Source organism: Eutrigla gurnardus (assembly GCF_963514095.1).
Source record: "Eutrigla gurnardus genome assembly, chromosome: 4".
NCBI lineage: Eukaryota > Metazoa > Chordata > Actinopteri > Perciformes > Triglidae > Eutrigla > Eutrigla gurnardus.
In genome coordinates this window covers 15,260,801-15,275,876 of record NC_139918.1, presented here as the reverse complement: position 1 = coordinate 15,275,876, position 15,076 = coordinate 15,260,801, and the positions used below count along the sequence as shown (strand labels likewise).

Here is a 15,076-nt window from a genome sequence, read left to right as displayed (position 1 = left end):
GGGTTTTTCCTTTAAAGAAGAGAGATCTCACACATCCCACCAAAAAACATCACAAATCAACACAGAAAGATCAGAGAAAGGTTTAAACAAAGCACACATAAAACCAAATTCTTTTCAAATGGAGTCATTTTATTCTAAAAGTAGTTTGTACAGTTTGTAGTAAAAGTACCTCTTAAATAAAAGCACAGGCAGTCCACATCCCAATGTGCCAACACAGTGATAAGACATTTGGTAACTGTCCCATGCAGGTTATTATCCCTTTCTTCAACTGTTCATCATCAAACTAGTTTTATCTTATTATCAGAGCAAATAAATCACCACTTAAAAACAATTAGTATAAATATTGAAGAACATCTTACACCTCTTTTTACACTATATGAAATTGATATCCACCTTCCAGCCATGAGCTCATGAAGAAATGTGGTCCTCTACATTAAATAATGTGAACATCAGTGTGTTCATATTAGTTGTTAATTGACATCAGGGAATGTAAAAGAACTGGAACAATAAATATGTATATTTCATTCATTATTATTTTAGAAAATTGAAATGCGAGGCTGTTTCACTGAAACAGTCTGCTGAATGCATTATAATATATAACAGCAGGGATTTGTCAGAGGAGAACTTTGTAGCATCATTCTATACACCTCCAAAAATGTAAACGCTGCTGGTAGGAGTGCATTAAAAAAAAAGTGATACAGTTTCCAGGGTTTTAAGACCTAAAAGTAACAGCCAGTGGAGACAAAGCAAAGCAATCAGTTTATCACGTAGTTAACCTAGCCTAAGGGTTTAAAACTAATGTTTTTTTTTTTAATTGTGACAAACATTAAAAAACCCCTCTTGACCCCATGAAGCAGGATAGCTGACCTGGGACCAGGTACAGCGGCGTCAGTCGCATGTTCAGAAGGAGTTGTTGTTGTTGTGCTCCAGCCGATCCACCATGGTGGACACCAGCTTCTCCAGTTGCTCTGCCCTCAGCCTGCCAGTCTCCAGGACTTCCTCGTGGTTGGCCTTCTCCGGGCTGTCGTAGTCCATCACCGCCCGGTTGCTGATCAGCGACAGGGCGAAGCAACGCATCCCAGTGTGGCGGGCAACGATCACCTCGTGGACAGTGCTCATCCCTGTGGCAAAGACGAAGAGGAGGTGAGACTGCATGCTGCAAAATGTGTTATTGAAATGTTGGTCTGTGTCCCTGTAAGTGGTCCAGCACGACACACAGAGGAAGTTATGTAGATTTACTTTAAAAACAATGGGTACAAGCTTCCGTCCAAAATACCACACAGTCATTGGAGCATAACAAATCCTAAGTTAAAACAATAAGGAAATAATACAAAAAGAAGAACCTTTTTAAACCTCAAGGAATCACAGAAAACACACATTTGAAACAACTCGGTAATCTAGGAGTCAAAGGACCGGCTACCGTCTTTGCTGTCATAGTAAAAGTAAGAAATGTCCTCTAATTTATTTAGAAGTTTGTAGTCCAAGAATCAAAACGTCAGGCAACAATCAGTTGGTGAAATAGCTAATAACTAAGGGTGAATAACTAGAACTCAAGGCTGTCCCTGTAATATTTCTGGGTGTATTAGAACAGTACGTGCAATATTGTGGCAATACTGGGTTTTAGAGACGTACGTGTCCATGTACGTCTATTACAAATGATGAATTACATTACTTCTCTTTTTTATCAGACCAGGGCTGTCACAATATCAGATTTCCAAAACGCCAAAAGAATTCACAATAATAACGCAATGACTTGAAAAAAATAAAGAATATAATAATCAGTCACATTCATCTTTAACTTTGTTTTTTGTCTCTCTTTGGCAAATTAACTACACTCAAACCTCTGTAGAGAGAGTCTGTAACCAAAACTCTCTATATTAAGTGATTTAACAGGCACTGGATTATTTACACAGTGTTATATGTGTGTTAATAACATCATATCAATATTTAATTTTTAAATATGACTGTTATTGTACATACCAGTATATTGTGACACAGAAAAATGTGTATTTGTACATAATTGCAGCATGAAGGTTCTGCTGTCATGTGGTGGTATAAAGAGTGGTGTTCGGTGTAAAGCATCCTCCAGATGTTTACGCTCCCTTTAATCATATGAATCTGTTTCAACATGTAATTCCCTGGGATTGGTCAGCGGATTTTACTAAATATAGGAAATGTACAAAGATTTTGTTCCACACATCCTGCCTCAGCAGTGGGGTTGTGATATACCGTAAACACAGTTGCTCAACAACGGGGTTTTGATTTACCAATCTGGTGACACACTATTTTTATGTGTCAACATCAGGTGCTAGTGCGTGTGGGGGTGTGCGGTAGGGAGACTCGACACTCACCGACAGCATCGGCGCCCAGCTTGTGCAGCATGCGACACTCTGCAATTGTTTCGAAGGAGGGACCTCCCAGGACGCAGTACACTCCCTCCCGCAGGAAGTCATTGTAGCCCAGCTCTGATGCCACGTCATGGGCCATCTGCCGCAGCTCACGGTCGTAGGCGTCAGACATGCACGGGAACCGGACGCCGAACCTGAATGGAGAAAGGACGGCGTTGACTGTAGGAATTCACACAGCTGTGCTATTCATCACAGAAATTCCCCCCTGAATGACTCAGGTAACATTAAAGCAACACGGAGTTTCTGAGATTGCTAACAACAGAAGACCACTTGTGAACACTGAGCATGAAAGGTTTATAGTGTCAACAGAAGGGTCAGCAGGTCACTCATGCAGGTTGATGGATGCAGGAACACAGAGCAGACGTTGTTGGTTTCCTGTATTTACACTCCGCTAGCAGCTAGCACCCTTCATGTCGAAGAGTTACGATGAACTTTAAGGCGTCTAGCCGCCGAGGACAATTGGTGCTTTTGTCGAAACTGACGTCAGCTTATTGTTGCTCCAGAGCTGAAGTTTAGTTTTCTGTGGGAGTCTGGAAAATGGAAATAATATATGGTGGGGGAGGGGAAAACTGGGCACAGCTGAGTCAATTCAACACAGAATGAGCCACGACTGCTTGCTTGAAACTGCTGGAAAAATAAGACCATAGAAACAGGAGGACAGACATTGAACTGTTCTCCGCTGTCATTCGGCTAGCACAAAAGAAAACGGCCATTGTTGTTATTATGGTGTTATTATGGCCCCACCATGTCAGTGAGGCCATTAAGTGTTGTCGTTAGCTTGGTAGCTTCTCCAGAGCCACCAGCTAGCTAGCTAATTAGCCAGTTGTCTGCTAGTGTGTGCATGAAGATGTTATATGTTGTTCTTTACTCTTTGTTTCGTAAGGTTACGATTCCACTGCTTGTTTTAGTCGTTCCTTCTGAACCTCACCGCTGTGAGTGCGTGGCTTGTGATATGGTGGTTTATTTTATACTAAAGTTAGCCTGCCTCAACGATACACATAAAAATTGCCACCGCTCTGACCATCCTATGTTGATTTGAACGGGAATGTCCATCCTACTCCTATTCTATTTCTATGGATAAGAGAGGACATTTGAACTAAAATTACATCTTGGCCCATTTGAGCAGATTTTTTATTTATTTTTTTTATGTCAAATTTCCAAACGACCCCCTCTCTCTGAGTGTTACACGATGGTTGAGCTTTTCCACTTGTGACAACACCACACAACTGACAAACATACTGGTTGTTTGGATCCCTCAAATGTTTGTTTCAATGTAAAATCCATGTATGAAACAAAAACAATGTTATCTGCCCTCAGAGAAACATCCCTCCTCCTCCTCCTACCTGTCATCATTTAGTCCAGCCAGCGGGTTGATTCCAGCAAAGCCCGGCATGTTGATGTGGTCCTTGAGGATCATGACGTCGCCAACTTTGTAGTCCTGGTTGAGGCCTCCAGCTGCGTTGGTCAGGATCACCGTCTCCACGCCCATCAGCTTGAAGACGCGCATGGGCAGCGTGATCTGGAGAACACAAGGTGATGCGTTATTAATATTATTATTTGACTCGCGATAATTATATCTACAAATATCATGAAATGGTTTTAATCGTGCAGAAACACTTGCATGCCAGTTACACAAACTGCACTCCAAACGAAGATTAGGGGGACAGATACGCTACATTTTGGGCCGTTGAAATGCTTTCATGGAGGGAACATATGGGTTTCTTAATCTGCACATTTGTTGCCGGTACATGCCGTGATGAAGATGATCTGCCTGGAGTTGTTTTCAAAACAAGATTGAACAGGTAGCTCTCATCAAAACGCACGCTGATATTTCCAACTCTGCCTGAGCACACCAGCTGAATGCGTTCTCATTTTGTGTCTGCCCATGTTTCGACAGCTATAATTTACCATTTACTCCACGAAAGCTCTTTCTTGGCAGTTTTTCTACAAGCAACTTTCTACCAAAGAAGGCGTCCTACTGAAAACAACCTTAAAAATAAATATTTACTCACCTTCTGGATGGGGTAGCCCTCGTACAGGTGAAACCTGCCCTGCATGCAAACACACGCCTTCCCTTTAAGTTTTCCAAACACCAGCCGGCCAGCATGACCATGCACTGCAATACACACACACGCACACAAAGTTAAGTTAGTCACACAGTGCTTGGAGCCCATAAACATGCACACACATAAACTACCAGCTGTGCTTTTCCCCCCAGACAGCTGCATGCTATGCATACCTGTGCTCCGTGGGAAGTTGGGAATGTCGCTGTACTTGAAGACCTGAGGGTTCTTCAGCATCTCAGCCAGCCCCCCCATACCTGAACCGCACACGATTCCCACAGTGGGCCGCAACTGCGTGCTGGTCAGCAGCCAATCAGCTATGGTCCGACACTCATCGTAGCTTTCACTGAGGGACAAACAGAGATCAGTCACACGTGTACAACGCTCTCGTCTCAACAAAAAAATTATTCTGCTCATGTCTGCTTTTCTTATTTTGACCATTTTAAAATAAGTAATATCCTTACTATCATTCACAGCTTAGTCAACATACGCTTAACTATTCCTTTCTGGTGAGACAATATTCATTTCAAGAGACACAAACTCTTTTTAAGATAGTGAGACACAATGTAAACAAAGTTATTGGTCATTTCCCCCTCTCTGTGTGCACAGTCATGCTGCATTCAGTTACAAGGAAATAAAATTGGAATATCTGATGAGATGGCATTTGGGAGGTGAGGCGGTCATCCTGGGCAGTCAACTTAAATTAATATCTCTCCTGGCTTTGAATAATATTTATACAAAAACATAGATACTCGACATTGTACTCGAGTACAGTACTTGAGTAAATGCACTCGGGTCAATAAAGGGAGGCTGGTGGTGTCTTTTTGTGCGGCGACCCACAGCGCTCGATCACTCGGCACATGTGGGCAAATAAAGTCACGGCAGCATAACGGAAGCCACCGAAAAGGGTCAATGGGTTTGGAAAAGTGACGTCACAGCGGAACGCACGAGCCAAGCGGGGTTTTTTCCGCCGGTGAGTAAAAATTTCCCGCACTTCTTTTTTCTTTTCTTTTTTTTTTAATGCGTTATATTAACGGATTATAGAAGACCATGTGCTTTGTTTCCCCTTCAACCCCGCCTGCTGGAGCGACCCACGTTCGTCACGTCCGCGTGGAGCATCCTCTCAGGCGGGCGCGCGCGCGTCTCCGTCAGGTTTTAATGATAAGTGCAGTCGGCGGGGAGGTCTACATGTTTCTATTGTAGCGACGTTGAGGCGGAATCACCAAAAACTACGACAGCCTCCACCTTTAAGCTCCCTTGTTAAATGAGTGATGGAAACCTGGTGATGAACGTGAACCTCGTATGTCAACACCGCAGCAAAATGATATATAATCTATAAAAACAGAGGGTTGTAAGCTAGCTTTTTCAATACGAGTCAATTTACTCACCCGGGCACAGACTCGGACATGATGAAACGGAGAGCCGGCAGGTTGTTCCGCGTTAAATCGAGTCTATCAGGGTTTCTAATGATGCTGCGACCGGTTTTTTAGGTCGACGCCCCCAAACCCTTTTACGACCAAGCCGCCACACCTCCCACGTATCTACCCGGCAGAGGCTCCGATTGGACGGAGTGCAGGCGTTGTTCGCTTGCGCTGATGATGCTCTCTCGTCACACCAACCAGTGATGCGTTCAGGACCCCCACCCCCCACCCCCACCTCCAGAAGTGAAGAACATAACGAGACGGAAATGATGACGAGATAAGTAGGCTTAAAAAGGAATTTATGTAGGCAAATAATATTAATATAATTAAATTAAAATAAGGTAGAATGTATGATCTGTTATCTAAACAGAAGAGTTCCCAATAGAACAAATTATCAATCCAAAACTCTCTTGATACGAGGCAGACAAAAACACAATAAATCAACGTGTTGTAGCTTAATAATCTTTCAAATGTTTGCAAATGTTTGAGTAAAAACAGTTTGAAATCATTTCATTTGAGAAACAGATTTTGAGAAATCACTCAAAGACCCCAGTTGTGCTAGAGGCTATGCCTATTAAATCATTAAAATTATGAATTTGTCCTTTAAGAGACTGTCGTTGCATTCATGAATCAAATCAGACATTGCAATGTGTTGATGTTAGATAGTTTTATATGCTTAAAACACTATCTAGCAATATGCTTCACATTTTAGCTTCAGTATGCCAAGTACATTCTCCTTCATATGAAATTGGCTAATGATGGCAAATCACATAATAAACAACACATAACACTTCTAAAATATAACTCACTATGTCCTACTATAATGCTTCCGGCCTCGTTTGGGGTGTAGCCATTTTATTTAATCATACAGCCTACGTGACCACGGCATAATTTCCGACAGTAATTGAAGGCAGCATACTGCTCTATTCCCACTCTCAACGTGGTCGTGTTGCTTTTGATGCTGATGCAATCACCTTACAGGAAGCTTGTAATTCGTTTAGTTTTCCAATAATAATTGAATAAATATATATATAAAAAAATGTTTCTTTGACACCTTCCTGGATAAGACCTAATTTATTTTAACAATAGTGAGAGGGAAGATATAAAAAACACTTTATATTCAAGCAAGTTTCAAAAATGGATGTCTTTCCATTTTGGTCTAGATTCATTACACAACATTTCCTTTAATCACATTTCTACAGAAATAACATGGTTGCAATATCTCTATCATTCTGATGACCACCAAGTTTTATGGCTTTTTAAAAAATTCACATCTGCTGTTAAATGCTCCGTCTCTCTCTGGCAAAGGAGGAGAAGGAGGACACTGATGTCTGATGGGAGAAACAATCAACAAAATGTATGCTTGTTGAAGCAGAGATCACAGCAGGACCACGCTTTACAGATCGGGTTTCATTAGGTGGAATGTAACCAAGCACATTTGCTCAAGTAGCACTCTAGTATTTAAATGTTCTGCCACTTCATAACATACCGCCACATCATCTCAGAGGCAAATACTGCACTTGTTACTGCACTACATTTGTTTGACATCTTTGGTTACTTTGCAGATTACAGTTTTGCATTCCCTCCCTCAAGACGTGTTGATTTTGCATGTTCTTTTTAAAGTATGGTTTGAGAAAGGTCTCCTACTTCTGAAGCCAAGTAAACCATTAAAAAACATTTGGATCAGCTGGAAAATGTGTCAACACAAAGCTGAAAAAAGGGCTGTTTTTGTAAATATGTGGCTCTCACAGTACAGTGACACTATAATGATTGTGTAGAATATGATGCGTTGCTAGGTTACACCCAACAGTATATAAAAGAGCAGAAACATCTTATGTATTATTTAAACACTGACGGGGAACATTTAAATGCAGCACTTTTCATTCTACTATCCTGCTGATTATACTTTGACGACATACTTTTACTAAAGCAAAGTTTTTTTCAGTAGAGTTTCATAATGTGGTATTTAACTTAGTAGTAAAGTATCTGAATACTTCTTCCGCGAAACCGACAAACACAAACTTTGCGGCACTATTCAACAGTGAACTTGAGTCCCAGTGTGGAATGTGAGTGTATGTGTGAGTGGCAGCCACACGGTAACAGAATCATTATAACGCAGTTGAGAGGTGCTTTCATGCTCAACAGATGTTTTAAAAAACTGTTCTTACAGACGGACTCAAAGGATGAAATTTGTCCTCAGGCACTAGCATATTAAAAACTCAAATGCTTCATTCCCTTTGGACATTGTGCTGTCATTGTTTGACCAGTCTCAAGCAACTCTCAAGGTTTTGCACTCAAGTACCAAATCAAGGCAGACTATTCCTGACAAAAGTCCCATGTCAAAAGAGACAAGTCCTGATTCAAGTCCCGAGTCAAGACGGTCAAGTTCCTAGTCATTTCCCAAGTCAAGGCGAGGCTCACGGCAGGCTGATAGGCAGCACAGAGCAGCCAGTGTTCCGCTTACAAACTGTTATGTAACTGCTGATTTGTATTCACACAGAGCAGCCAAAGCCTGCTGCTCTCGCCCTGCAAACAAATTAGAAGTAAGTTCCATGTCAAGACCCAAGTACTAAACTTTGAGTATTGAGTCCTTAATCATCATGCTCTTCTTCTAATGAAATGCCATTTTAGCAACATTTAGAAAAACATATATTCGAGGTGCAAAAAGAGAATGAATGGTTTTAAAAAGCTGTATACATTTGTTAAAACAAGAGCAACTGAATTTAATAATAATAATAACAAAAGATCTGTGGAATTAAGTGTTACAGTAAAAATGACTTGATGGGAATGAATAGCATTAAATTGATTCAGAATTTACATTGGTGGCACCGTTTTTTAAATAACATATTAATCTTTGGGATTGGGGGAAGGTTTCAGCTATTTTCAAGTCGAAAGGCTCAATTCCAGGGGCACTCATGGTGGAGCGGGCCACGCACAAAGGCCGAGTCTTATCCTTGTGTTCAGGAAGTTGTTCTGTGTAGGTGGACTGTTAGCACCATAGCACCGTTATAAACCGACGGCTCAGGCATCGCCACGTTGAGAGGCAGTCCAAATGCTTCCAATCTGGTATATTTCATGAAATTTGCTACAAACATTCACGATTCCCAGAGGATGAATCATAAACACTTTGGTGCGACCGTTTCATCTCGTACCACCAGCAGGTTAAAATGTCCCCTTGTTCAACATGTCAGCTAAACATGAGCATGCTGTTATCACATTGGAAGTGTTGGAATGTTACCACAAAAAATGTTAATAAGCAAATTATGCACGATATTCAAAGACTCTGAGTGAGAACTAGAGAGAGAACGGGTTATGCATTTGATTTTCTTTTTCAGTTTCTTCAGCTTTACTGCTTGAAAACAACCACTAACATCCATATAGTCTTTCAGAGATTAATGAGACTGTGAACAGAGAGGAAAATGATAGTCGCCCCGGGGCTCTGCTGCACCTCATCACATACCTCAGTAATATCTCACCCAGCCGGATCAAAATACATTCTTTTAATTCAGTTGCTTATTAAGATTTGTACTTACTAATCAGTCCTCACAATTCAAATCATACAGAGAAGTGGACATTTTGCCTTAGATTATTTAATTACATATGCATTAGGATTTTTTTTATTGATATATACATTGCAAAATCAAATGAAAATCTTTTGTACATTAAGGTTTATATTTAATTACTTAATTAAAGTACAAATAGCATAATCTGGTTGGAAATACTCATGTGAGCTTGTATTTGCTTTTGGATAGAAACTTCACATGAAATCCTTATTTCGGTTTACAAATCTGCATACCGGTATGCTAATTTAGTGTTTAAGTTATGTTGCTCTTTCCACCAATTGGAATTGTGCCACTTCCTTTCAGGTGAGCAGACTGAAGCCGCGTTCACACGAGAAAGAAGAGCAGCTGTCCTGAGAATGTCTGGGAAGTTTCGGTAAACGGACGCGCACACCCTCTTATATCGCTGTTTGGAATTATTCTTGAGGAGATGCAGCCTTAAAGTCAAAAATAAAGCTTTTATCAGCCTCCTAGCACGGCGCCTGATATTGTGAGATGGAAGGGGGCCGCCCCACCCAAAGTCTCCCACTGGATAAGGGATGCACTGTCTTACTTGAAGCTGGAAAACATCAGGTACATTACGGGGCTCTGAAAATACGTTTTTTTAAGGTGTGAAGATCTTTTCTGATATTTTTTGACAAACCTTCCACACAAGTACAGGCATGGATACCGAAATGAATGTGTTTAATCCCGATGTGCATTTGGCCTTTGACATTCCGGTGCTGCATCTATCTATCTGTATACACACACACACACACACACACACACACACACACACACACACACACACACACACACACACACACACACACACACACCATGTTGTACATTCCTCTATACAGAGTCCTAAACAAAACAGAAACCAAATTAATGATCTGTTGCCATCTGCTGGATGAACTCAAACTTGCAACAAGACAACAAGAAAGTAAGAATCGGTGATTAAAATGTAACAGCTGCACATGGATTATTAACATGTAATATACAGTAATTAGCAGATACTGTTTGCTAGAGTTACTGAAGAATTTATGTCAATAATAATAATCAGTTGTTATTTATTGCAAGCAAAACAAAGTCAATTTAAAGCGTTATGTATGTATTTGCTTTCATAAAGTTTTGGAATAGCAACAGCTTTTGACATGATTTGATTATTTTTTATATTTTCAATATAACACGGTGCTATTTCAGATATCAGACATATCGGATCTCAGTGGTCGTAATAGAAGTAAACACTTCATCTTTTTGAGATGGATGAACTGTATATGATCTCCTTTCTACTGACTATGTGGTGGTTGTGGTTGTTGCTTCCACAGAATAAGGTGTCTGAGAGGAGCTGAAGCTGCTGAGTGAGCCTGATGTTCTGATGAAGAACACAACACATAGCTGTTGTAGGGAAGGTTTCAAAGGGTATTTGTTAAAAACAACCAAAAAATAATATTCTTTCTTTTTAATAATGATAACATATGCGACATTATAGCTTGTTCAGTGTGGTGAAGAAAAGTCTGATGAGTGTCTTCTGCGTTAATTACTTGTTCACAAACACAATGACACAAAGTTTACTTCTTGTCTGTGATTGATGGAAAACCGCAACGGTCTCTGAACTCTGACTGACCCCATTTCAGTGTTTTCACCTCAACTGGCACGCCGAGGCCGGCACAGGAAGGAAGTGTACCGGCGGGCAAAACGGCGAATAAATATGCAAGAGACGGGATAAAGAGCTAGAAGCTGGAGGGAGGGAGAGCGTTTCTAAGGATGAATACAACAGAGGCCAGTCCACCAACACCACCAGTGACATGAGCCAAAAGCACTTACTGACCCTGACACACACACACACACACACACACACACACACACACACACACACACACACACCCACACACCTTCCTCTTTTCCTTCCCCATTTTGCCACGCATCTTGTAGCACAGAGGAGGTGGTAAACAGCTGATTCCCTCTCAGGCCTGAGTTACCATCAAGATAAAGTTCAGAGAACGCTTTGAAAAATAGATATCCAAATCTGCCTTTTCACTGTAGGATGTTGGTACATTTTACACCTGCTGTGTAGAGATTTATCTCCAAGTGCCACCTTGAAATAGTTCCCAAAACTGATTTCAATAGTATCTATGCAAGAAAAATCTCATGGATGCACTGGGACGCATACTCAGTGAGGTCTCCTGGGGTCATAGGGTGTTTCGGGTCTTCCAACATCATAGACCCTCGTCCAGGCGACTCAGCCGGGGTTGATCAAGTCCCGACTTGCGTCCCAGTAGCAGTCCACGGATCAGCCCTCTTAATCGAAAGCCACCGTGTGGCCTTCTCTGTGGCTTCGTTTGCGGATTTAATGGCCCTCTTCTTTGCCGTTCCTTCAATGCCCAAGCGCAAAGTATAACATGACATTTTAAAGAAATATAACGGTGGAAGTAGTACTGAGCTCTTTTATTTAAGCATGGTGTAGAAGAAGCCTATTGGATGAGAGGAGAAAGGTCTTTAATATTGCTGCTGGTACATTTTTATAAAACGTTTTATATACTTCTTGTTAGCTTGTGAATTTCCCCCTGGAGGTAAATAAAGACTCATGTTATCCTATATCTTAATCTATGAAGAGATTACATTTGAAGTAAAACGCACAATATTTGCAGATGAGTTGTGATGTATGAGTATAAAGTAGTAAATAAATGGAGTTAACATTTGGCTAACTATGACTCAGCATTAATTCTTACAGTAAGTGTCGTCATAGGAAATAACAGCAAATTACCTAAAGAAAAGGGGAAGGGAACAGCTGTCATCTCGTCACTGCTTGTTTGACCCAGCTTCCCCATAAAGTAAACACCTGTAAGGTTACAAAAAAAAAACGCCGGGACTGCAGCTGTAGTCGAGCCCATATGATACATAATGACAATAACCTTATTTACAATAGCACTTTAGTTAGTTTAACAAAGGATATGAGAAGCAGTGATACAAATTTACTGTCAAAAGTAAATCCGGATAAATGAGAATATTATAATAATGACCAGAATGTATAAAAACATAAGCCAAATAAATGGCAGTTTAAATGTTTGTGTTTTAGGCGGACATTTAAAAAGAAATACAGATGTAGTGGTTTATTGATCATGAACAGCAATTCATTGCAAAGTTTAGTTGCCATGACAGCAAACTCACATTCAATCCCGATTGCACGTTTTTTTTCACCTGCCAGCAGTGTGCGTCTGGGTTGAGTATATACACGGTAACCCTGTCTCCTACCAAATTACATTTCAGTACACCACATTCCATATTTTCTCCCATAGTACAGACAGTTTTAAAAATGTTGTTAATGTGAATTGTAATGAAACTAAAATGCAGCTAAACTACTAGTTTAGTAAAATATCACGGTTTGGCTTAAAAGAAGTATGTTTGCTATTGTTTAACGATGTAAATTCAAATAAGTCAATATTGACTTTTGGGTTTCACACAGAACAGGTGATTCCTAGGTGATGTAATCTGGGAGGAAATATGTTTCCCTCTAAACCGAAGTGACAGTGCAGTTTTTGTGGAATGGGAAGGTAAAAACCCTCCACATGAGTGTGATGAAACTATTGCAATATGGGTAGTTCCTCTTTAACTTTCCTCTTTTCAGTTGCAGTTTCTATTGCAACGTCTCTTCTATCAAAGAGCATATATAGCATATAGAAACCAAAGCTGAAAAGTGATTAAACACAGTCAAATACAGAAACAATGACTAACAGAGATGAACCACATAGACTCACATTTTCCCTCAATGTTAATGAGGGAAAATGTTTTTCTTACAGTTTTTTCCGATTTGCTAAACGACTGCGGTCACAACTGCAGCTACATGTGGTAAACCACAGTCTGCATCACCAGCACTCACCTGAGCTAAACACTTCACATCACCTGCAAAACTGGCTCAGTGCAGCCAACCTGGTCTCACAGACATCCGTGAAATGGCCACGGCCCCTCCGTGAAATAGCCACGGCCCCTTAACTCAAAATCCGTGACAATATAACGGAAACACCCGTAATTCCGTCAAATGACCACGCAAATCACGGTAATGCCAAAACAATGCCACTGACCTCCCGTGGTCTACACACGGAATGCCCCGTACAGATCTCACTCGATGGACGTGCTTTCTGACTTGGAAAGGCAACATTTGAAGCAATATTTAGTTCAATATTTAATTCAACACCAAATCACCCTGACCCTCACAGTTGTTGAAGGCTCAGCTTGTTGTCCTGTCATCATAAAACGTCAGTTCAATTCTGTTCCCTTAGCGAGATTCTGTGACATACACACGGACAGCGAGATTGGGTTGTACCCTCCCTCTCTCAATGAGAGACCAGGATCCACATCATGGTCTAGAAGTGTGACCCTGGTCTAGAAGTGTGCCCCTTCATCAGAAATGACAACGCTTTGTCTTGGTCACTCTCCCTGCCTCTCTTCTCCCTCCACCAACCTGACTTTGTTGGTCCATTAAAAAAAAAAAAGTATTTATACTTCATATACTTTTCCTATATCTATATGTATTCACTATACCAAGTCTGAAACAAGACACCTGCTGAGGCTGCTGAAATCATTCTGTGTTGAATGTTGCAGTGTGTTTAACATTTGAACAAAGTGCTGTAAATCCACAGTGTTGTGCAGAATGTGGTTAAAGTCTGGAGAGAAGTGTGTATAGTTTTGAAAACTGTGTTCAAGCAATGAAAAACGAGCTACAGTTTGGTCCACATGAACTGCTGCTGTGCAGACTGTGGTTAGAGTGTTGCACTGTCGTTTAGCAATCAGAAAAAAACACACTGTAATTTACAGGTGTTTTCTTAAGCTCTCAGGGCCACTGCATGTAGCGACTGTTCAAAAAAAAGAAAAAAAATCAAGTGGTGTGAATATTAAGTAGCTGTGGTTTGGGTGTTTTTTGTGATGCTTGCGCGGAAGTTTCTTTTTTTCCCTATCGAATGCACAGCTTCCTACCAGACTTTTACAGCATGCAGCTGTCACAGAGGAAGTATTGATGCAACAAGCTTTTCCTCAATGCAAATGCAATTACACTCAACCACCCTGCTGAGGGGAACTTGAGCAGGAAACTGAATCCTTCAGCTCAAAGGATGCTGCTCCGTTATACATCAGATTTGCCTCCATCCTTCTCAACATCCTTCAGTGTGTATTGTCGTTGCATAGCTATTGAACAACACGCAAATACCACACAATATATAAAAAAGGCCTTTCCTGAATTTTGCGTTAAGATCTTCAGCACATTTGGTCTTCATTAACCGCCTCCACCTCTCCCTCTTTCAGTTAAATAATGCTTTGTCACCCTCTCTCGAGGCAGAATAAGGGGCCGTATTCGCCTCACGAACATCTCTCTTTATGTGTTTGAGCTTAACAGGACGCTCCGTACAAACGCTCTTGGACACAGCAAACGCTGGGCACAGAAGTTATGAATAGGGGGCTCTGTGGTGCCCCCTTAAAGAGTGTTTGTGCCTGTGTTTGTGTGTGTGTGTGTGTGCTTCATGGGGTGGTCTATTGGCATGTGCACGTGTGCCAGGGTGCATTAGTTGAGAATGGGAATGTGAGGCCCCAAACATGTGAATCTTGGACATTGTGAATTTAGTTGGGAGGTGAAGGAGTGATGCAACAAC

The 15,076-nt window shown here is 41.0% G+C and overlaps 1 protein-coding gene across 1 annotated transcript; it reads right to left on the bottom strand.

Moving 5' to 3' along the window:
- Positions 1 to 103: 103 nt before the first annotated feature.
- Positions 104 to 5,997, bottom strand: pnp5b (purine nucleoside phosphorylase 5b). Its single transcript, XM_084007637.1, has 6 exons — positions 5,860 to 5,997; positions 4,648 to 4,817; positions 4,421 to 4,524; positions 3,752 to 3,927; positions 2,352 to 2,542; positions 104 to 1,121 (listed from the first exon to the last, which is right to left on the bottom strand). Exons 1-6 carry the CDS (start codon positions 5,877 to 5,879, stop codon positions 901 to 903), a joined length of 882 nt encoding a protein of 293 aa, XP_083863763.1. The 5' UTR covers positions 5,880 to 5,997; the 3' UTR covers positions 104 to 900.
- Positions 5,998 to 15,076: the final 9,079 nt, after the last annotated feature.

What these genes read in the sequence shown, in the direction of transcription:
- pnp5b (XM_084007637.1), bottom strand. Translation starts at nt 5,879, where the DNA reads ATGTCCGAGTCTGTGCCCGG. An exon ending in AGGGCTACCCCATCCAGAAG is followed by an intron (nt 3,928 to 4,420) that starts GTGAGTAAATAT and finishes TGTGTTCTCCAG; the next exon opens with ATCACGCTGCCCATGCGCGT. An exon ending in GCTGGGCGCCGATGCTGTCG is followed by an intron (nt 1,122 to 2,351) that starts GTGAGTGTCGAG and finishes TCTTTGCCACAG; the next exon opens with GGATGAGCACTGTCCACGAG.